Source organism: Astatotilapia calliptera, chromosome 7 (assembly GCF_900246225.1).
Source record: "Astatotilapia calliptera chromosome 7, fAstCal1.2, whole genome shotgun sequence".
NCBI classification, from domain to species: Eukaryota; Metazoa; Chordata; class Actinopteri; order Cichliformes; family Cichlidae; genus Astatotilapia; species Astatotilapia calliptera.
The window spans coordinates 19,658,359-19,680,173 of record NC_039308.1 but is presented as its reverse complement, the minus strand read 5'-3'; the positions used below and the strand labels follow the sequence as shown (position 1 = coordinate 19,680,173).

The 21,815-nt window shown below is 44.1% G+C and overlaps 1 protein-coding gene across 1 annotated transcript; it reads right to left on the bottom strand.

Annotated features, from left to right (window-relative positions):
• Positions 1-840: 840 nt before the first annotated feature.
• Positions 841-21,200, bottom strand: prag1 (PEAK1 related, kinase-activating pseudokinase 1). The gene is made up of 6 exons (XM_026173645.1): positions 20,971-21,200; positions 16,071-16,409; positions 14,263-15,983; positions 7,539-7,684; positions 5,669-6,432; positions 841-3,335 (listed from the first exon to the last, which is right to left on the bottom strand). Exons 2-6 carry the CDS (start codon positions 16,332-16,334, stop codon positions 2,190-2,192), a joined length of 4,041 nt encoding a protein of 1,346 aa, XP_026029430.1. The 5' UTR covers positions 16,335-16,409; positions 20,971-21,200; the 3' UTR covers positions 841-2,189.
• Positions 21,201-21,815: the final 615 nt, after the last annotated feature.

The window sequence follows — 21,815 nt, the reverse complement described above, 5'->3', positions numbered from 1 at the left end:
GTAAGCTGCCATTAGAAGATGGGCACACTGTGGTCATGAACAGAAACAATACTCAGGTAGACTGTGTTTAAACAACGATCAGTTGGTACAAAGTAATCCAGTGTGCAGAACCACTGATACAAGGCAGGATGGATCTGTGCTTTCATGTTGCTTACAGCAGATTCTGACCCTACCATTTGAATGTGGCAGCAGATAGAGACTCATCAGAGCAGGTATTCCTCCCCCGATCTTGTAGCTTGTGTGATCTGTCACATCAGGTTCCTGTTCTCAGCTGGCAGCGTGGCACGCTGTGTGGTCCACCAGGTGTGGAACCTTGAAGCTGTGCCCCATCTGCTTCAAGGTTCAACATGTTGTGCGTTCAGAGATACCGTTGCTGTCCTGTGAACTTGAAATGTTCTATTCCATTCTAAACTCTGGCATCAACAACGGATTTCCACACAGAGAACTGCTGCTCACTGGATATTTTCTCTTTTTCTGACCATTTTCTGTAAACCCTAGAGATGATCTGCGGGAAAATCCCAGTAAATCAGCAGTTTCTAAAATACTCAGCCCAACACGTCTGGCACAACAACCATGTCCAAAGTCACTTCAATTCAAAAATCACCTTTCATCTTTATTCTGTTTGGTTTGAATGATTTCTACGTGCCTAAATGCAAAGAACTGCTGCCATATTTGCGTTAACAAGCAGTTGTGGAACTAATAAAAAGGCCAGGGAATGTATCTATCAGTTGTCACAAACAGCTTGCAGATATTCATTAGCGGCACCTGCTAATAGCCCAATCATTAAAATGGATAAGTACAACAAAACAAAGAAAAAAACTACCTCAACACACCACATCCTGCAGTGAGAAAATATATGCAGTTTATTGATAGATGCAAATAAGAGGCACACACACAAAATAATTCCAATCAATAATGCATTAGTCGTGAGTTCAGGGCGTGTTTTACTTTTCTTCCACATTAGAAACAGTCGGTCATGAATAAAAACCTGCGTGCAGGCTGTTAATGTGTTGCCACACTTTTTGTTTTAATATAATTTATAACTTGAAGCTTTCATGACACATAAAAAAGCCCAGCTGCTGCTGAATATCATGGAAATAAACAGAAATTCCAGTGACTACTACAAGATAACAACTTAAATCATAAATATCATCTTGTTTTTTTAACTACTGCTCATATTCATGGCTTTTTAAGACCTGCTTGGGCCCATTCACTTCTATTATCATCTGTACAAAACCCCCAAAAAAAAAGAAAAGAAAAGAAAACATTGTTCCTGTGAAAGGCCAGTTTCACAAAGGACAAATGGTGGGGAGTATTTACATTAGGCTCGAGTCACTGTAACAAATACAAAAGAACAAAAGGCACTGTGACAAATGTCAACAAACATTTAAATATATAATAAAATTGAGCGAAGGAGGGAAAAAACTGCATGTAGTAGAACAGTAGTAGTATTTTTTTCCAAAAGGCTGTGTTGATCATTTCCAAGTATACACAGAATAAAAAGAAAAAAAAAAGGATAATCCTGCAGTAATTCTGCAATACAGCACTATGTGCCCATGACAAAAAACATGAGAGTAAAAGGTGCAATACGGTAAAGCCTGCAGGTGACCTCACATTTCCATTAGCAGAGAAATTAGCCGTACAGGTTACATGTAGACAAAGTTAGCTGCACATGTATGTGCGACACAGCATTACTGACACAGAATTAGGTTATGAATTGCTATCCTGTCGTCAGCGCGTATAAATGTCTCCACTGACATATAATAAATACACAAAACACAGTGCCAAACATGAACTTTGGTAAGTGTATTATTATGAATACTGTCCATGTTCTTTTTCCCCCCCTGATGCATCCACCGGGAGCGCGAGAGAAAATGAAAACAGATTCTAGTTGTCATGAGAATCTTTCTGATTATTACAAAATCAGTGGTGTGTTCACAGGTCTTTTTTATACTAAGCTCACTGTCGCAGGATACTGTTGGTATAAATTTAAAAAAAAGTTCAGACTGGACGGCTAGTTTGACGCATGGATCTCGTGCATGAAGTCGATCGAATACACGGGTGCGGGTTTTCTCCAGAGGATTGTGCCTCCTTATCCCATTCTTTGACATCATTGGTCTCTCTTGCACCTACAGTCGCATATAACTATGTTTTCGCCCACATGGATTTTTAACCCATAAGGTGAGCTTTCACTTTAGTGAGTAGAGCAGTTCAGCTGTATGGCAGAGGGACAGAGGGTGAGCTGAGGAGAAGTACTGACAGCACAGCCAGTCCTCCAGCTCTGCGTTCCTCTCTGGCTCAAGCGAGCGCTCGGCAAACTTCATCATCAGCAGCGCCCTTTTCACGTCGAGCCAATTAAGGAGACCCTCGTGTCGGGATCCATCGACAAAGTTTCCCCCTTGTCCTTGTCTCTCCCACTGCTGATCCATGAGGTCCTTCCTCGGTCCCCAGAGCAAGCTCTGCAATATACGCTTGGCCTCCTGGATGTGGATGCGTTTGATGGGGTCAGGTTGGAGAAGGAGCTGGGCCAGCCTCTGGAGGCCAGCTGAATAGAGGGAGACAGAGGGGATTGGAGGCAAGTCCTCACAGCGGTAGTCTTGTTCCTTCAGTGCTGGACTGACCTCGAACGGGTTTGGCTGGTGGAGGAGCTCATAGATCAGGATGCCCACCTGGAACTCATCAAATTTGCGGTACTGGGCTGCTGAGAGGATCTCAGGCGCCAGCCTGGCGTGGTCACGTTTGATGCGAGGGTCCACGTTGGTTGACACGGCATCCTCCGAGGAGCGACGCTTGGCCTTTGCGTAGTTACTGATCAGGAGCCGGGGAAGGTGACGCTGAGCCTCTGCACCGCTTGAACCATTACTGGAGCTGTTTTCAGTCTGTGGAGCGAACAGAGCGGGCCTGCGCTGATGAGGTACCAACAACAAATTTTCTAGGCAGAGGTCACGGTGCGTGACCCCATGCTCTTTCAAGTGCTCTAGGCCATTGCAGAGTTGTAGGAGGAGGAAGCATATGCGACGCTCGTAGACCTCTGGCTGAGCTTTGTGGAATGCCTCCCACTCCCGAACAAAGTCAGCTGCCGTCTGCTGAGGGATCTCAGGTGTGATGACCACCACTCGCTCTCTGTCTTCCGGCTGGCCCTGCATAGACTGAGGCAGTGGCGAAGCAGGTGTGGTTGGCTGGGAGACTTCATCAGAAGGCAACATGCTCTGGGGGACACAGGCGAGGAAGTGACCACAGTCCTGCTGAAGGTTGAAGTGAGGAGGCATGCTCTGCTGCACTGACAGGCCGTAGAGATGGCCCTGTTTGGCTTCAATGCTTGAACTCTTGCAGATCTGCAGAGGTATGTACACAAAGGAAGGGAGAAAGGGGTGAAGCAGAAAAGAAGAAAGGGACAAAGAGGGAGGGAGGGAAAATTCCAGAGACGGGAAGGGAGTGGAGCCAAGAAACATAAGAAAGGAATTCTTGTTAGTTAAGTTCCAAGGTCAGTGCTAATTCAGTTCCTGTTCCTATTCATGTGAAATCAGCACCCCTGATGGACATGTAAGCTCAAGCCTCAGCTGAAAAGCTTTCTCAAAAATACTTTTTATACCACAGTTTGGCAAGTTGATAGCAGTACCAGATTCTGTTGGGATGAAAATAAACTACTACAGCCCTCCAGTGTCCATTCTCAAACTGGTCTGTGTGAAATATTACATCAAATTTTTTAAACAACACCTCCCATTAAATTACATTTATTTTAAGTCTTTGATGGGACTGGTTTTTTTCCCCCAAAAATAATGATCTCGTCTTAGTGAGAAGGTTTAGGTGGCAATACAGTAAACAGCATTACATGTAAAAAAGCATGCTGACTTTTTGTACTGACTTTGCTTAAATGTACAAAATTATCGTTAGCACAGGGATGAGTGTCTTCTAAGTAAGTTTGTCTTGGCTTTGGACAACAGAAAGGGTTTGTCTGGACTGTAAACCCTGCCTGGAATGTAAAGATTAATCAGCCCACAGATATTAAGCAAGAGTCTGGGCACCCAGGCTGTGGCAAAACACACAATACAAACAGCTGCTACATTGTACAGCACTAATGACTTTCGGGCAAAGATCACATCACCCACACCCTCCTTCCTCGTTATTTGCATTACATGCCTTTAAGGTTTGCGCTGTAGTGGGGCTATCCCATCTGCAGCCTTAGAACAAATAAGACTGCTGCCCAGTTTTAAGCTCCTCATCCTGTCCTCAAACTGTCAAGTACCTGCTTAAAAGTTCAACACCCACTAGGTCAACTGTACCTCAGACAACTGTAAGTTTTCACTTCTCTCAACTGGAACTGACAGTTACGAGCAAGCAAAGTCCCCGACTCTGTTACTATACACTTGCAGGTTATCTTCTGCACAGTTTTAACAACAAATGTTTTCCTTAAAATTTTCCATTTCATTTAAATGTTAGCCTTGCAAATCCAAGTACATTATATGAAAACCAAGAATACAAGTACAATAGGTGGTCAAAGTTTAAAGTTTACACTTCGCTAAAAGTAATGGATAAGCAGTAAAAAAAAATGGCAGCCAAAAAATGTGTAAGTGATTAAAATGAATGAGTAACTATCCAAGTGATAAAGATACAGCTTGCTAATGTTTGGCCAAGAGTTGAAACTACTAGTTAATATTTCAAATCAAACTGATTTATGAATACATTTGCAAACTGTTGTTCTGAAACATGGCTAGCAGTGAATCGTTAGCTAGCAATATGGATTAGCAGCTGACTAGCTAGGTAAAGTTGAAAGTGTTAACAGGGCATATACTGGATAAATGGGTAGAGTTGGTGACACCATCCTTTGATATTAATATTTGATAAATAGAGTGCTGCTAAAAGTATCACAACAACAGTCCCCTCAAGGTGCTTTATGCTGAAAGATAAACTTTACTATTAGCCTATTGCAAACCCCCAACAATCAAACGACCACCTATGAGTAAGCACTTGGCAACAGCTAGAAGGAAAAACAGGAAGAAACCTCCAGGAGAACCAGTTTTAGAAGCCATCTGCCTTGACCGGTTGGGGGCATCCAAAAGTAGCCCAAACCAGTTTGAAATGAATTCTGCTGAATATATATTTAAAGATAAAACATGTTATATTAAAATAGTTTCGAAGTATGTTAGGGGATCCAATGAAAAACATTGGCAACCACTTGTTTAAACTATGTAGGATATTATTAATAATATGAATACTGTAAACTGTACTGTATTGATGATCCTACAATCCCATTTTAATGAGAACCCACTTCAAAAGAAGTCAGAGGTAACTGTTATTTACATTTTTATTTTTTAGTACCTCCCTATTTATCGTTTACTCTCCAAACAGTGCATCAAAGCTGTGTTCAGTTACTGACAATCTAACTGAACTACTGCTTTTTCATGTTAGGTGTGTAGAAAACGGCACTGAGGCTTTTATTTTGAAGTAGTGACAGGAAGCATAACAGGTTGCACACCTGCCACCCTTTCCCTGTTTTGCAGAAAAAGTGCTTGGGTGCTCACAACAACAAACAAAAAGCTAGTTGTTCATTCGGTTGCCCAGTTAGTCTTTTTGGGTTAATTCTGATAAAGTGCTCACAGAGTGTGTTGCGTGCCTGGAAAGTAAAACATCTCTCACTTGCAAATGAAGCTCAGTATTTAGGGATTACCTTTACAGCGTAGGAGCTGCTGGGGTCTAAGGCACAGGCGGCAGAGTAGTATACAGCGTCTCCTGCATTGCAGCTGGGCTTGCTAGACGTGAGCCTGAACAGAGACCAGTTGCTCTCTTCAAACCTCAGCGGGTTCTTCTGTGAGCGAGTGAAGTGATCTTCACATTTTAGAGCCAGGCGCCGCAGAGACTCAGCATAAAGCCCGCCCAGTTTTGAGTACACTCCTTCTCTACTGTCGATGTTGCTCAGAAGGGTCTGGAGCTGCAGGCTCGAGCCGAAGTTTGGCGCTGAACCTGGTTCTGCAGCTGAGAACGGCACGCTGAGCTGAGGAGAAGATAAGCAAGTGATGCTGCTTCGGCAGTGCACGCCCAGCCGACCATGAGTCTTGACCGGCTCGTCCAGCGTCCTGGACCTCAAGGCTCGTCCCAGGGGGGCGTGACAACGTTCTAGAGACTCACTGGAGGAGAAAATGGGCCGTGGATCAACGGGGCTGGATGGCAAACTGGAACGGGAGCTGGCATCAGCGGTCCGGCACACATTGCTCTCTGAGCCGGTAAACGGGAGGCGCGGGTACGCTCGAACGAAAGGCTTTCCGTTTCCGTCGGGAGCGGACACGGTGCGGCTGGCCATTTTTTTCTCTGGGAGTGGAGGCGGCTGCTTACTCGGGCTGGTAATGGAGGGAGGGTTAGGAGAACCTGGAGCTGAAGCCACTGGGCTTCTAGGAAACGGAGAAGAACAAGACATTCGTGTAGCATCCTGAGAACCTATGGAAGAAGAAAAAAAGACGTTAGCAGGTCTACCAATTAAATTAAAACCAAACTCACAGACATAACCAATGAAACACAAACTGTGTCAACTTGGGAATTACAGGCTTCCACATGCACACAAACTAATACAGACACAAACAGAGAGAAATGTCTCTTGGCAGACTTTCGTTTTCCTGCCTTTGTGGATTCACACAGTGTATCCTTTGTGTCTGTGCGTCCTTCTAAGTTAATTTTTCTTAACAGGATTCCCTGATAGAATATTCCCAGGTGACAGCTGCAAATCTGATTTATCTACTACGCCCCTCATGTCACTGCGCACTGCTCGGCTATAATATAAAGACATACCTTGTTTCTACAGAAGAACTGGAAATTTTCCACAATCCAGGATCCATGGTGACAGTCAAAACATCTTCCACCCAGTTATGAACCATTTATCAATTAAAGACTTAAACTTGGAACCTGACATTACACCAGAGAAGACTGAAGATATTTAGATAATTGTGCGGTGCAGTCTTCAAGAACTGTTTTCGCAAGGGGGGGTGGACAGTAAAGGTGGGTGGGGGGTGGCTCTAGGATGTAGCCGAGCCCTTTTTCCCCTCGTTATCAGAGTCCATAATTATCTCTTCAAACAACATTGCTCAGGAAGTTGCAGCAATTACAAGTGTCTGAGTGCCACCGAGGTTTAAAGCTGATACGTGAAGGATGACGACAGTTTCCAACGCGAGGACAGATGCCTCTCATTCTGAGCCATGTCTCAGGCTAGAAGACCGTGAAAAACGTGAACTAATGAACCCGTTACAACAAACTGCACTGCATGCGAAAAAAGGAACCAGGGACAAGCTGACAGCCACTAACTGTAAATCCCTGCAGAGCTTCCTTTCCTTGTTTCGATGTTGCTGCTCAGGTTAACTCTGAACAAAGTGCACCTTTATGGTTCGCAGTCATAAAAGAGCAAAACAACTTCCACGGATACCCAAGTGTACATGTCAGAAAATTCACTGACATTGCCATGTAGATATGTCATGCTCGTTTCAGTTGGATTACACGAATGTTTATTACTGCTATTATTATTTTTATTAACTGATTCAGTATGAGCTGCTTACCAGTGTCAGTTGCAGCCAGGTTGTCAGTGGAGGCCATTGGGAGGCTGGAGTTGCTCAGGCCCCGTAGAGACGAGGTAGGGCTCTCTACTGACCCATGTTGGCCACAGCGGTCCATCTCCATGTTGCTGCCACTCATCCTACCCACTCTGTCATGGAGAAAACAAAAAAGCAGAGATAATGTTACACAACTTGATTTTTTACCATTTACTTTTCTACAACAGGGCCCGGTGCAGTGTCTCGAGGCAGTCAATCTGCTGATCTGCAGCAGAAATGGGCATTTTTCTTGCATGCCCGTTTGTAAATGTGGAACCATCCCTCTTCCTCTTGCTTGTTTTACGCCTGCACCATGCAATTAATAAACCTGCGGGAAGGACGACATCATTTCAGATGAAACGATGAATAAGTCATGTCAAGTTTCACTTCTTTGTTAGGAGTGCAACGCTTCCTGATTCAACGTTGCCTCATAATTGCAATAAACAAGCCTTGATGAAAAATGTACTGCCAATCACATCGGAATCTAAAAGTGAGACTGAGCAACTGCTGCTGAGCGTTAGCCCCTCTGTGTCCACAAGTGGCAATAAGAGCATAGGTGCAAACTGGATTTCCCTACATTTAGTTGCATTTTCCTAATTTATGCTTGTGGCTAGGGACTCAGAGTTAAATTAACGACTAAAATCTGTGAAAGAAGAATAAATGTGAGGACCTCTCTGGTTTTTTATAATCTTTTTAAAAACTGCACTATGGTTCCCAAATATAGCTTCAACTAAAGGCTACAAATTTAAGCACAAAGTACAACCAAAGTTCCTCCTGTCCATTTGCCTGATTACCTGACCATCTAACCATCGTGACTGCGTCTTATAATGCTAGTGAAAACTGTTCATGAACACTTTCTAATAAATTTGACCAATTAGGGTGACTGACAGCTATTCGCTCTTCTCATTACAGCTGCTAATGGCTCAGGGAAGCAGGGTCCCATCCCTCCCCTTCATCTGCCCCTCTCCGTCCTCTCCTCCGTCACAAAATGACTCCTCTATCCATTTATCTGCCGGCCCCTGACTTCAGTTCCACCATAAATTAGGAGAAAAAACAGAGGAGCAGAGGAGAGAAGCACAGGGGGGAGACAAAGGGTTAGGTATTCTCTGTTGGTAGTTAGCTAAAGGATTCGCTATCATTTTACAGACAAAAGAGGCCATGATGAAAGGCAGTGGAAACGCTGAGGCGCAGGAGAAATGGTAATGAGCGCAGGGATTATGAGCGAATGTGCATGTCTGCGCCCGTGCATGTCTCGGTCTAGATCTCTCCGATTTGTATCCAAAACATGAGATTTTCCTATGTGAAAAAAAATAATGGCACTGATTTATACTGGAGGATGAGCATGGATAAGCAAGCTTCTTTAGGAGAGGCACGCAAGGAAGGAGATACAAGCGTTTAGGGTGGTACAATATTTGTCCTCATTATTGTTTGTTCCATTAAATGCACATAAATGTTTCAAGTGAAGATTTTTATTGCTGTGAACACTTGGTATCTGCAGTTTGAATTTAATTTAATTTAAAAGCCCCCCCCACACACACACTTTATACAGTGTTGTATAAAATGCACATTATGCACCAAAAGACAACATTTTTTCCAAGATCACCGTGACTAGAATGTCTGATTTTAGACTAAACATCTATTAATAACCTTGGTTTCTCATTTCCTCTGAGTAGATCTGATCAGCTTTCCAGCAAAAAACAAAGCTTACTTGAGATTCTCTTATTGCCCCAGTGAATCGGACTGGCGTTGCAGCCAACTAGCTAGAGATAGCAGTGTAACAGTGTAAAATGAGACATAAACCAAACTGCAGCAGTGTTGTTGTTGTTGTTGTAGGTTAGCCTAATTGAACTGATTTCACTTCCCGACTCTTACTTAGGACGTTCTTTGTGGTAATCACATAAAATGATGCAGTGGGAGCGAAAGCATGCATACGCTTTGTATGTTTACGTGCAAAAGGTCACATGCTCACCCATGTACAAATATACTTGGATTTTCAGGGCCATTTCATGTAGAGATGTAATCTTTTAGTCACGGGCTTAGCTGGTTAAAGAGTATTAAGAATACACCCGATTAATTCATAATACACCGTCCCTCCTTTATGTATGCTGCAGGAAGCAGAGGTGGTAGCAGACACACCATGCAATGAACACAATCCCCGCAAAGCTTGCAGTGTTAGTTTTTATGAGTCTCTGCCAGAGAGGAACGGATTGAACTCTATCTCTGTGATATTATGGACAATATAAATATCTCATGTCCTCCTTTAATATAAAGACTCACAGGAGGTAAAAAGCTGTATATTGCATTTCTGTTACACAGGGTTATATTTTCTCCCGCCTGTTGTGCAACCTCTACATGTTCCAACAGAGAATAAAGAGACACATTGTTTGCCTCCAAAGACTGTAGGACAGTTACCAAGGCTGTACAGTTTTATAAACCAAAGATCCATTAATGTTTGACACAAATCCTTGCTATCTCTTGCAGACTGCTCCAGGCCTACCTTGTCATCATTTGTCAGCCTTTTCCCCCCTTTTCTTATTCACCGCCGCTCAGCTCACGTGTTTAAAAAAAACCCCAAAACAATCTTTGAAATGCAACTCTGTCGCTCCTCCTGTCTAAGAATGTAAAATCTATTAGAACTATCAAGCTTTTCATCTTACCACTTCTTTCTACTGTACCAGCGAGACTTGTTAAAACAGAGAATTAGATCAAGAAAGTGGAAAAACATTACATGAGATTAGAAGAAGAGCAAATGGCAGTTTGTAAAAGAGGAAGGAAACAAATTTGACCACATGCAATGCTACATCTAAATTTTGGCATCTGATGGAGATGTGGGGGGAAAGAAAGAGAGAGAAAAGCAACCTGAAACACAAACTCTTCACCAGCCTAATGACATAGCAGTCCGATTTTGTGTCTCACTGGTGATGCAGGAGAATAATTTGTCGTCAGGTGCCTACCTCATGCTGAGGTCCTTGCTGGGCCGGTTGGTACAAAATGCCCCTGGATCATGCTAGCGGCTCCCTAGAGCCACGGCGTGTGTAGGTAACACAACCCTGGTGCCACACGAGTAATGTGTGTATTTAAAGTGTCTCACAAGAAAAGCAACAGCATCCATTAGATGCGGGGAGTTAAAGCGCCCACATTTCTAATTTCATTCACCTACGAGTTCACTTTAGAAAAGCCTTCAAGTCTGCCAGACTGCAACAAGATGCTATCTGTTGTGCAGCAGAAAGGGGATCAGGAAGGCTTTGTGCAGGGAGGGGCAGCAAATCTTGGAATAGCAGATCACAGAGCGAAGCCAATTCAAACCCAAGTCAAGTCCACAATGCTGATCTATAAAATCTACTTCTATCTGTGGCAACTGATCGCCAGGCTGGAACAGTTTGGGAGTTGCCCCGGGGGGCAGCAATCTGTTCACTAAAGCCCCTCCCTCTTTGGCAACATTTACACACCAGTTGACACGCCTTCCTTGTTAAGGAGTAGGCTACTTAATCATGCACACTCATCCATGACGTAGGCACATGCACAAAAGCGAACACCTCCTAGGCCCGACCCGACATATAATCCATTGGATGACCTGTTACATGGAATTAAAGAGCAAAATCTGGTGTTTTATGCCGTGATCAAAGGCTCTGAGAGCCAGATTCTTTTAAACCATCTGTGGATTTTAAATGATTCAGAACTTTAAAATGCTCCTTCAAAGGGGACGTGTACTCATGTCTTTGAGTCGGGAATGTGGAACTACTCTCCAGTACTGTGTCTCCAGTAGTGACCAGGGTCGCTTACTGCTTAAACAAATTAAACCCACTGATAAACTTGGAATGCCACAAAGCGAGAGCTGTCACTGACTGGGTAAAGGCGTGTTCCCACATGTGTCCCAACAAGGTTTTTTTTATCAGCGCAGAATGTTGGCAATGTCATAACAGCAAAAACGGTTCCTTCCTAGAATTACCACAAACATAAAGCCCCACTGAAATGTGATCAGCGGTCTGTGTCGTCTTCTGAGCTTTGGCCGAATCTAGCTCAAGATGAGAAAACGCGTGCTTACGTAGGGGAAGTCACATTGTGTGTGTGTGGCTTGCACCTCATTGCACTGTTATAGACAAAGCAAAGTTTATTTTAAGGGGGGAGGGGGTTCATTTGATGCTCTAATAACTTCAACACAGAGCCTCTTCTCTTTTTCTTGTTTGGAAAACTGACTCAGACAGCACAATGTATTCTTAGACTCACGCAACTTCAGTTTAAGGCAACTGTGCATTTTTTTATAGCTTACATATGACTGGTAAAACCAGGAGTGTGCAAAGAGGAGCATTCATCATTTTGCATATATAGCACATGATGTAATAAAACGTGATTATCAAGCCACACAAATGACCAGCATGTGGACTTCAGCAGAAATATCGTACACACAAACAAACAAACAAACACACAGTACTGTGAAAATTTCACCTCTGGTCTCATTTCTTTATATTTTTCTTCAAAGAAGTCAGATTTTCTTGGAATGTTTTTTAAGTGGTCTTGAGCAATAGTTCTCTGGGCTTTCTGAAGTTTTTCAAAGTTTTTCTTTGGATAGTGGCTGCTTTAAAAAAAAAATCATATTTAGTCTAGTCCTTGCATCTGCCCATTTTCTGAGTAATGCTTTTTTTTGGGTTTTGTTTATTGAACCTCTTAACACGGACTTATGAATCACTGAAGGATGAAAAAAGCTCTTAACACAAAGGATGTGAACCAGTGTTGTTTTTACATATAAGAGAAAACTGACCAGGGGGCCCATTTTAAATTGGATCTTTGTTACAGACATAATTTGTTTCCATTCCTTTAGCTGATTGAATCTATGAAACTCACAAAAATAACACATTTTGACAGACATACAATAGTATTTTTCGCACCAACAAAGTGATTCCCAGAGAGCTATCAGCTTGAATTTGGCACTTCTCAGCATGTGGTGCAGTGTGTCCTTAAAATATCTGAACAGCACCTGAAACTCATGTCTTTAAAGAGTGAGAAAAATCTATTACGGTCCTGAAAAGGAGCTGAGAGATGTATTTGAGCCTTTAGTTGATCCAAAGAACTGTTCACTAAAGCCTCATCAGAAATAATTTTAGTGGACAGGTGGCTGTCAAGAAGCCATTCATGCAGAAGGAAATTGGGGAAAAAGGTGGAGGTATGTCACTTTACATAAGAATTTGACTGAAAATCAGGTCTTGGAGCGACTAATCCAAATGTGAAAATTCCGATTCAAACCACTGTCAATATGTACCAAGGACATAAGGAGAGATGCAGAACAGTGACTGGCTACAGTCATCTGTAAAAACATGGTGGAGGCTCTGTCATGGTTCGAGCATGCATTTCAGCCAGGGGTGTTGTAGATCTTGTCAAAACTGATGGAATTATGAACACAGAAAAATGCCATCAGATTTGGACCCACTAGCATCTGACTGACAAAGATCCCAACCACAATACAGTAAAATGCCACCAACATCCAAAGAAGAGCTTCGACAGTCTTCCAGGAAGCCCAGAGAACTATTCCTGAAGACTACTTTCGTGCCTAAGAGAGTTCAGGCTGTGTTAATGAATAAATATTGGCTTTCACGCTTGTTAGAAATCTTTTATATAAGGCTCGTTTTTGCTGTGCACACTGCATGTTTAAAGATTTCTCCCAATTTTCTATTAAAATATAAAGAAAGGAAGGGCTACTCAAGAGTTTTCCACAGTACTACAAATGCTTTTTGCATTCATCGTCTACAGTGGTGCAGCCAAAACAAATTTACAGTAACTTGACATAGCAGCGGGCTACTTAACAGACGTACTTTGTGCATTAATTACAATTGAAAAAGGTCACGCTGCTAGCATGAATAGAACAAGGCGTGCATTAAGGAATATTCTGCAAGAGTCTGAATGATCACAAGGCATTAGAATGGAGGCTGAATAATGATGCTATGAAAGGAGAAGGCACTGCGAGTTTCACACTAATGACTGCAGTTAGATACTGTATCTGCACATATGTATGGTCACAGACACCGAATAGTGACTTGCATGACATAAATGCATCAGAACTGCCTTTGTGGAGAGCATTACATTAGGCCTAAGTGGATGTTATAAGTGCTAAATTAAATAATATAATCAAACCACAGTCCCAAAAATCCTAATGCAAGTCACTGAGACAAAACAATAGAACAAGTATTTGCTACAACAGGCAATCCACATGTGATAAACCTGCGTTACAGTTAAACTGTATTACAGTATGTCAACAGCTTACCTCCATATAATGCAGTATCTATCACACTTTTTCACTGCTGCCTTTGAATAAACAATATTTCAGTCCCCCTGTCCTTAAGCCACGTTGTGCATTTGTTTGTGTTACATGTTTGGATATTAGATGATCAGCTAAAAGGATTTCGTGCCTGTGATGTTTTCCAGCTACTCTGAACAAAGTTAGTGAACACCTTCTGAGATATTTTGTGTTTGTTGGTCAACATGAGTGATGGAGCAGTGTCGTTGCCTCAGATAGGCTCAGCCATCTTGCTGCTATTCTGCCATTGCTTTTGACAACACGATTAACTGAAAAAGCAGATTTAGTAATAAAAAAAAAGTCATAGATCTTTCTGAGATCTGCTGCATTGCTGCTCTGTCCTGTTCAAGGGTCAACCAAATGTGTGACTGTAAAACAAAAACAGTGCTTTGCTATTCTTACCTGTGCAGTTTCTTGGGTGGGGGAGGCGGTGGATTGGGGTCATGGCTGGTAGCTCCCTTCCCTGGTGCCAGCGGCTCTGATGAGCCACCATGCAACGGTTGCTTTGCCGGCATGCTCCCGTTATGCTTGCCCTCCGCCTCTGCGCCGTTGCCCTTAGTTTCCCCCTGATAGGCACCATTGTTAGTGGCAGCTGGGGGGGCCGTGCCTGGCTCTGTCAGCGGAGGGGGGCCGCTGTGGGCCTTCGAGTCCCTGGCCTCCTTCCAGACAGCAGCACCATTGACTACGCCTGTCCCCCGAGAGGTTGCCTCAGCACTGGCGGCTAACTTTTTCTTTTCAGTCTCTTTCCGGTCTCTTTCTTCCTCCTCCTCCTCTTCCTCAATGCGGCAGTTCCAGCCAGAGCTGTGGTGGTGGGGCTTGTGCCATCGCTCGGGCGCTGGGCTCTGGTTCTCAGCAGTGACCTCTTTAGTAGAGACGAAGAAAAGCATGGGGAGTTCAGTGAGAGGGACGGGAGATGAAACAGACGGAGAGAGGCTGGAGGTCAGTAGTCTGGGAAGTTCAGGAAGCGGGACTGGAGAAGACATGGACGATGAGAGGCTAGAGGTGCCCAGTTTTGGGGAGCGGGTGTTCCTCTTTGGAGGAATTGGTGGGCTGGACTGGGGCTTGGGGTGCAGAGTAGGGGCACAGCCTACTTCTGTAGCAAGAGAGCCTATGCTGTGGCTGGGGCTGGGCCAACGGAAAGCAGGACTGCTCTGGTCTTTACGAGCCGTGGGGCTGAAGTGGCACTGGGTGCTAACAGCCGAATCCGGGCTGCTCAAGTAGAAAGTTCTGTTGTTCTCCTCCATGTGAGCAGCCATTACAGTGATGGTGGCCCGCTGACTGTCTCCTGAGAGGTCATGCTCAGAGCTTAGGGACTCCTCAGTCTGGTTTGGGGACTCCGGTTGAGATTGCAGTCCGTTTTCTTGCTGCTTGCGCTTTTTCTTAGTGCTCTCAGCATAAATTGGCTCTGAGCTTTTCTGTCCACTGAAAAAGGTGGGAGTTGACTGTGGGCTACCCATAGATGGTGGGCTTTGGGGGCTCATCGAGCTGTCTTTTCTTGCTCCTGAGCCTGAGCCTCCAGGAAGTGAATCTGTGCTGCTACGATAAGAATAAGAGGAGTCTGATAGGTTGCTCTGTTTGGACAGGATGTGACAAAGAGATTTAGGGCTAGCAACATCCACACAGGAAGTGGTAGAAGTGCTGGATGTCTTTGTGGTAACACCCGTCGCACTCCCACTGCTCATACCATTGCTGTGGACTGTGGCAGGGCTAGTAGGGACAATATCCAGTGAAAAGGGTATCTCCACAGCTGCCTGTTGACATTCTTGATAATTCGACCTGGTAGTCACAACATTTCCATTAAAAGTGCTTTTGGTTCGGAGAGCGGATGTACTATTCTGCTGCCTGCAGGAGTCTTCATTGGCATTTTTCTTTAAACTCTGAGAACCTCGACCCTCCTCCTGGGTAACATAGATATTGCTGATGATCTTAGAGTCAGTGGGCAGGATAGTGGGGGACAAGGGAGTCAAAGAGAAGCAGTTGTTGCAGTCTTTCTTGGCGTCGGGACTCTGAAGAACTGCGTCTCTGTGGGCCTTATTGCAGCCGCTGTTATCAATGTAAAGAGACGACAGGTCTAAGAGCTGCTTGAGGCGCAGCCTCTCAGTTGGGCTCTTTGTGTTTTCCTCCTACAAACAAACATGAACACACATTACCAAACACACATCCAGCTGACAAAAAAATAAATAAAAAATGGAAACATTTGAGAGGCTCACCTGCTCAATGTTCATGTTGACATCTGCAGCATCGCTGGTGTCGAGGCTCATCATAGTAGGTTTCACAGCTATCGTCGGCTTGCTGTAGGGTGAAGGCGCAGTCACTAAAGCTTCCTCATCACCTCCCGGGCTGCTCTTCAAACACGCAGCTGGTGCGCCGCCATCCCGGAAGCCAACGGTCTTGTGTGCGCTGAACGGGTGGAAGCAGTTCTTACAAGAGCCGGGTTTCCACACGTGTTCTGCAAAGTCGTTGCACGCTGACATCTTGGGTTCGCTAAATCCGGTTTGGTCAGAGGTGGCTCTGGAAGTATCTGGTAGATGCAGGATGACCTGTCATGGCTGATTTTGCGACACGGGGTGTCGGTCGTAGGGCAGCATGTAAAAGGCAGAGAGAAGAATGAAGCACAGGTTTTTGAGTTAGACATATGGCCTAAAAGTGATTACATTAAGTCATAATAATAATTCCACATGTCTTTGTCACCAAAAAAACCCCCAAAAAACAAAACAAAAAAAAATTGATGTATAAATCTCACCCAGCCCTTAAGTTCTTGTCTGACAGCTCATATCTCTTTTGCAGTGCCCGGAGAAAAGGTATCAGACTGTTTTTATTAATTTTGCCTTTAACCTAACATATGCATGATCTTCTGCCATAAATCCTAACAGATATTTTAAAAAAAACAGTGAAAAGTTCAAGCATCTATTTAAAAACTCAAAGACAAGGAGGCCCAGGCTGACAAGTGTCTCTGACTCCATAGAAGACTTGTTAAGACTCAAGTGTCATTCATGGATGTAACTTGAGAAGACCTGATGCCTGCGTGCACTGCATGTTCCCATGCCCTCTTAAATTAGAGGGTATGTGGTTTCTGTTCAACCAAAGGGTTTTGCCGATGTGAGCCTGGCAACTTAAAAGCCGTCCGGAGCCCTCCGCAGCCCCCAGCGTGCTACCAGAAGACGGAGGAGCCTCAAGCATCCCGGAGGTCGGAATGTCAGGAATGTCTAAAGGCGCAAGTCTCACCAGGGTGAATCTCACACCCACGATGACCCCCCACCCCCCTTCTCTCTTCTACACATGAACACACAAACAACATGTGCGTCCTACACCTCTCACAAACACAACTGAACCACGCACCTCCTTCCTCTCCCTCGCTGAGCCCCGTTTAACTGGGCCGACAGAGAGAAGATCAACACCTTTTCAGAGAGATCATTTGTTTCCTCGCAGCCGGGAGCGGGGTGGGGGTGTGTGTCTCTATTTATGCTCCTGACACAGCTTTAATTGCCTTTCAACAAGGTGATGCAGTGACATACGGCCACATTAGCTCGCTTAAGATGCACCGGCTGGAAAACAGTCGTAAGAGGCAGGAGGATCCACAATTCCTCTTATGACTGAGGAAAGTTCTCAGCTAACTTGCGACTCATCACAGAGAAACATTAGAGCGACATCAAGCATTAACGTAGCCATGGATTGAAAAATACTTAATAGAGGTTAGGCCTATTAAGACTCCAGTTAATTCTTGCTTTATGACCCAGTAATGCCACAGGGTATGACGAGTGGTCCCGCTGGCAAAGATAAGATGCATGTTTACATTTTTCTTTGTTCTGTCTGACTCAGTTCATGCAGGAAGGCATCCGCTAGCTCACTGTTTGTTTTACCGTTCCTGCGACAACAGAGGAAACTGCAGCTTGGCCAACATCTTACAGCCTCGTGCATGAGTCATGCGGATAGATGACTGATCAGAGGCGCAAGGGATTATTGGGCCACTGGTTCTCGAGTGCACAGACCTGCTGCCAGTCAACTTTAGTCTCTGCTAAGAGAGTCGCAATCGTCCACGCAGGATTTTCACCTGAGACCACTTCTGGCACTCGTGTCTGCATTTGCACAGCAACACTGGGACACAAATGAAGCTGCACACGGTTTTGGTTATTTTGGCTCTTGTTGGCATGGTCAGAGCTACTTGTTTTAACAGAGATAGACCCTGTGGTCTACATTCCCCACACCTTCTCAAGTTCACCGTTCAATTTCTCTCACTTCCCCTTGCTAAAAGTAAAAAAGTAAAAGCTCTCACACGCAGCAACAAGAAGTTGAAAAGTGAAGCAGTACCTTCGATATAAGACAGACTAGGGCTGGGCCATATTATACCGTTCACGGTAATACCGGTATAATGTTAGGCAACGATAGGAAAATGAAATATCGCGATAGAATGGGAGTAAAACGCGCATGCGCAGTGCCTTTGTTTTCATACGCACATGGCCGATTGTTGAGTGAAACAGATGAACCAGAATTGGTTTGTAAAAATGGTGCAACTTCCGTGATGTGGAACTGGTTTGGTGTTTGTCCGTCAGATACACAATAAAGCACATTTTTTTGCAGAACATGCAAGCAGCCGTTGTTATTGTCATATTTGTCGGACTAAGATGCTCTTAAATCTGGGAGTAATCTGGGTCCTAAACTCCGTATTCTTCAGGTCAAACAACACTGCAGCATCACTTAGAGTTAAAAACTGTCTAAATTCTTTCATCTTTAATAAAACGATCAGCATTGCTGCTTTACCAGGTGTAACTATAAAGTTTAACTTCCAGGCATCCATGAAAACAAAAGTTATTACATTTAACGGAGTTAGAAGTTAGCAGGAAGCTAGCGGAAGTTAGCTCGCTAGTTTCGCTAGTTACCTAAGCATGATATTGCATGTTCTGACTGAGAGATTTCTGAAAAAAATCAAACGTACAGCTCTGCTATCACTTCCAACATAAATGAAGACAGGAAACTAAACAGCAGTGACGTTTGTAGGGTTACTGAAGTTGGGCTAGCTGGTATATAATGATGTGCTACGTGATCGCTAGCGACACAGCTATGTTAGCATAACATAAACAGTGAAGCTGGAGGACGAACACTAACACTTTTCCACTTATAAAAGTTAACGTGAAGGTTCTTCATGGTTAGAGACAAATGCAATCGCATGGCAGGATGCTGTAAACGGACCAAACTTCAGTCAGGAGAACAACTGAGATAATCCATCCACAATACGAGGTTAGTCATTAATATACTGCAACAACATGGGAATAGAGCAGCTGCAGAGAATTCAACATTAATGAATCAATGGTACAGAAGTGGAGGAAGCAAGAAGAATGAGTTTAATAAAGTTTGATTTATCTGACTGCTTTGTTTCGCTTAATGTGCCTTATAATCCCGTGCACCTTATGGTCCGAAAAATGCGTACTGCACACTGCAGTTTAATGTTGCAAAGCACCTCTTTTTAACCATATAACCATATTATACGTGGTTATGCTCAGGATATGTCAGCCCATTTCTACTGGAAATGCCTTTTGGTTAAACTTTCAGCAAGGAATTTGCATTTGCACTGTTACATTTTTATAAAGCTTTAATGTACATAAAAACCAGCTTCTTGTTTAAGTGAAAATAAATGGAAGGTTGTCTTTTTGCGCTAGTAATGTTGTGGAGTTGTATTTTGTCTCGCATCAATTATATCGTCGGTTATATCGTTATCGCAAATTTTCAAATATATATGGTGATAAATATTTTTGGCCATATCACCCTGCTCTAAGACAGACTATGGAGAATATCTTATGAGCGTGTGAGAAGCTGGGGGCTAGAAAAATGACTTGAGGATGGATGTGGAATTTACAGTTTTGAGCCACCACCTCATATAGACTGTGCAAACCTTAACAAGCCTCCGCCCTCATTTCTTTCGACCTTTGTACACACACACACACACACACACACACACACACACACACACACACACACACACACACACACACACACACACTGATATTTCAAACAGATCCAAAGGTAATCTCAAAGATTCTAAACCTTATAACCAACCGCTGAACCTAAAATTGGTTCTTTTCCCTTTGATGAGCAGGGTGTGAGAATGCACTTTGTCTGAATCCTGAATCTTTACGCAGCAGCGCATAACCAAGGAGTCAACCACCTACATACACACATGACACCCCCCCCAACCCCCCCCTACCCCACCTCATACCCCGACAGACACACACGCGCGCACATGTACGCGTAAGCAAACAAGCGCAGAGACAGTCGCTATGAAGTGTAGGTCATCTGATGGTTATTACTCGAGTCTAGGGTTACTGTAATCCACCGACTTGTCCTACTGACTGCTTTTTAAGGAGCTGCTCTGTGCCGTGCGAGCAAACGCACACTTAATTGGATGACAGGCCCACAAAACAGGGGAAAAACACACACAAAACAAAAACAAAACACATCCACTCGTACATAATCAAAATAATTGGACAACCTCTAGTTCACGTCACAGTCTGATAAGCAGGTCACCTCAGTGTGTAGTCCCTCACTTTGAATACAAATCCCTTTTCGGGCAACATTTGTCACGCCTGCTCACTCACACGGCCCCGTTCATTCATTCTGGGGGCGCAACCAGGTTTCTCCACAGTCACGAGGGGGGTATTTCCAACCCCGCCACCCTAAAATAACTTGTGAACTTTCTTCTAAACCCCCATCTTAGATAGATTATTGGTCTATTTTGCGAGCATCAGCTTTAACATCCGCTCGACTTGCGGTAAACACCCCACGTGTTTCGGTCTGAGATTCTGTTTTTAGATGAGGTGCGTGAAGATTTGGGTAAACGTTGCTGTCGCCATGCCAAATTTGGTCGGCGATGGGTTGTTGAAGATTAAATGTAAAAGAAAAACGATGTCCTTAGAATATTGCGTTATTTAGAAAAAAAATCTATTACCTGAATGAATAATACAACGCGCACGCCTATAGAAAATTCAAGTGAAACAACTTTGTTCAGCAGATGAAGCAGGTGTCGCCTATGCAAAGGAAATAAAGGGAGGGAGGAAATAAATGGCACCTACAATGAAACCATGCTGAAGTAGCCAAGGTTATCCGCCGACTGCTTACCTGCTCGGACTTCGTCCTGCCTGGTAACACAAAAGCGTTAAAAAAAAAAAAGACCTAAAATAATGAATACACGTGCAAATGTTCTCGTGATTCCCACAGATGTCGATATCCGTCTGTCTTCAAGTATTCCACCACCCACAGGTTAAAGACGCAGGAGACTGTGCGCTGCTGCGGGCTGTTTTCGGCTCCAGCCAGGCATGCTGGTGCTGCTGCTGTTGCACTGTGCAGAGGTGGAGTGCTGGAGCGCAGCCCTCTGCAGCAACGTGGGGGAGAGCACAAGGAGGTGGGAGGAGCTCCTAACCAACCAGCCTGCCTGCTGCCTGCCTGCCTGCTATGCAGTCGGCCCAGTGGCCACACTCCTGCTGGCTTACAGAATACACACACACACACACACACACACACACACACACACACACACACACACATATACGTTTTATTTATTAAAAATACACAGCCCAACTTTTCCTAATCTTAAACTTTAAGCTTCAGGCTACAAACGATGGTCACTACTTCATGGCTCCAAGGGCCACTGGCTTGTGCAAGTTTATTCAGAAAGCCCCGAGACTGGATCAAGAGATCCTTTGAAGCAAAGAGAGTGTGGATCAACACAAGCTTCTCTGGAGTTCTGTTGCCCCCCCTCTCTTTTCCTCTGCTACCCCCAGGACTGTGCCTGCTTCTGTTCATCACGGTGACAGAGTAATAGAAAAACACTGCTGCTGCTACTGAGCCTGGCTGGACCCCTGCTGATTTCCATTACTGGCAGCATAGCTCAGGGACTGACAAACACAGTCAGTGTGGATGAACTCAGCCATAGAGATTAACCTTTTAACTGAGTGTGTCTTCTA

Coding starts and splice junctions, on each gene's coding strand:
- prag1 (XM_026173645.1), bottom strand. CDS start 16,334: ATGTCAGCGTGCAACGACTTTGCAGAACACGTGTGGAAACCCGGCTCT. Junction 15,984..16,070: donor TCAACATGAACATTGAGCAG/GTGAGCCTCTCA, acceptor GTTTGTTTGTAG/GAGGAAAACACAAAGAGCCC. Junction 7,685..14,262: donor CCACCCAAGAAACTGCACAG/GTAAGAATAGCA, acceptor TCTCCATGACAG/AGTGGGTAGGATGAGTGGCA.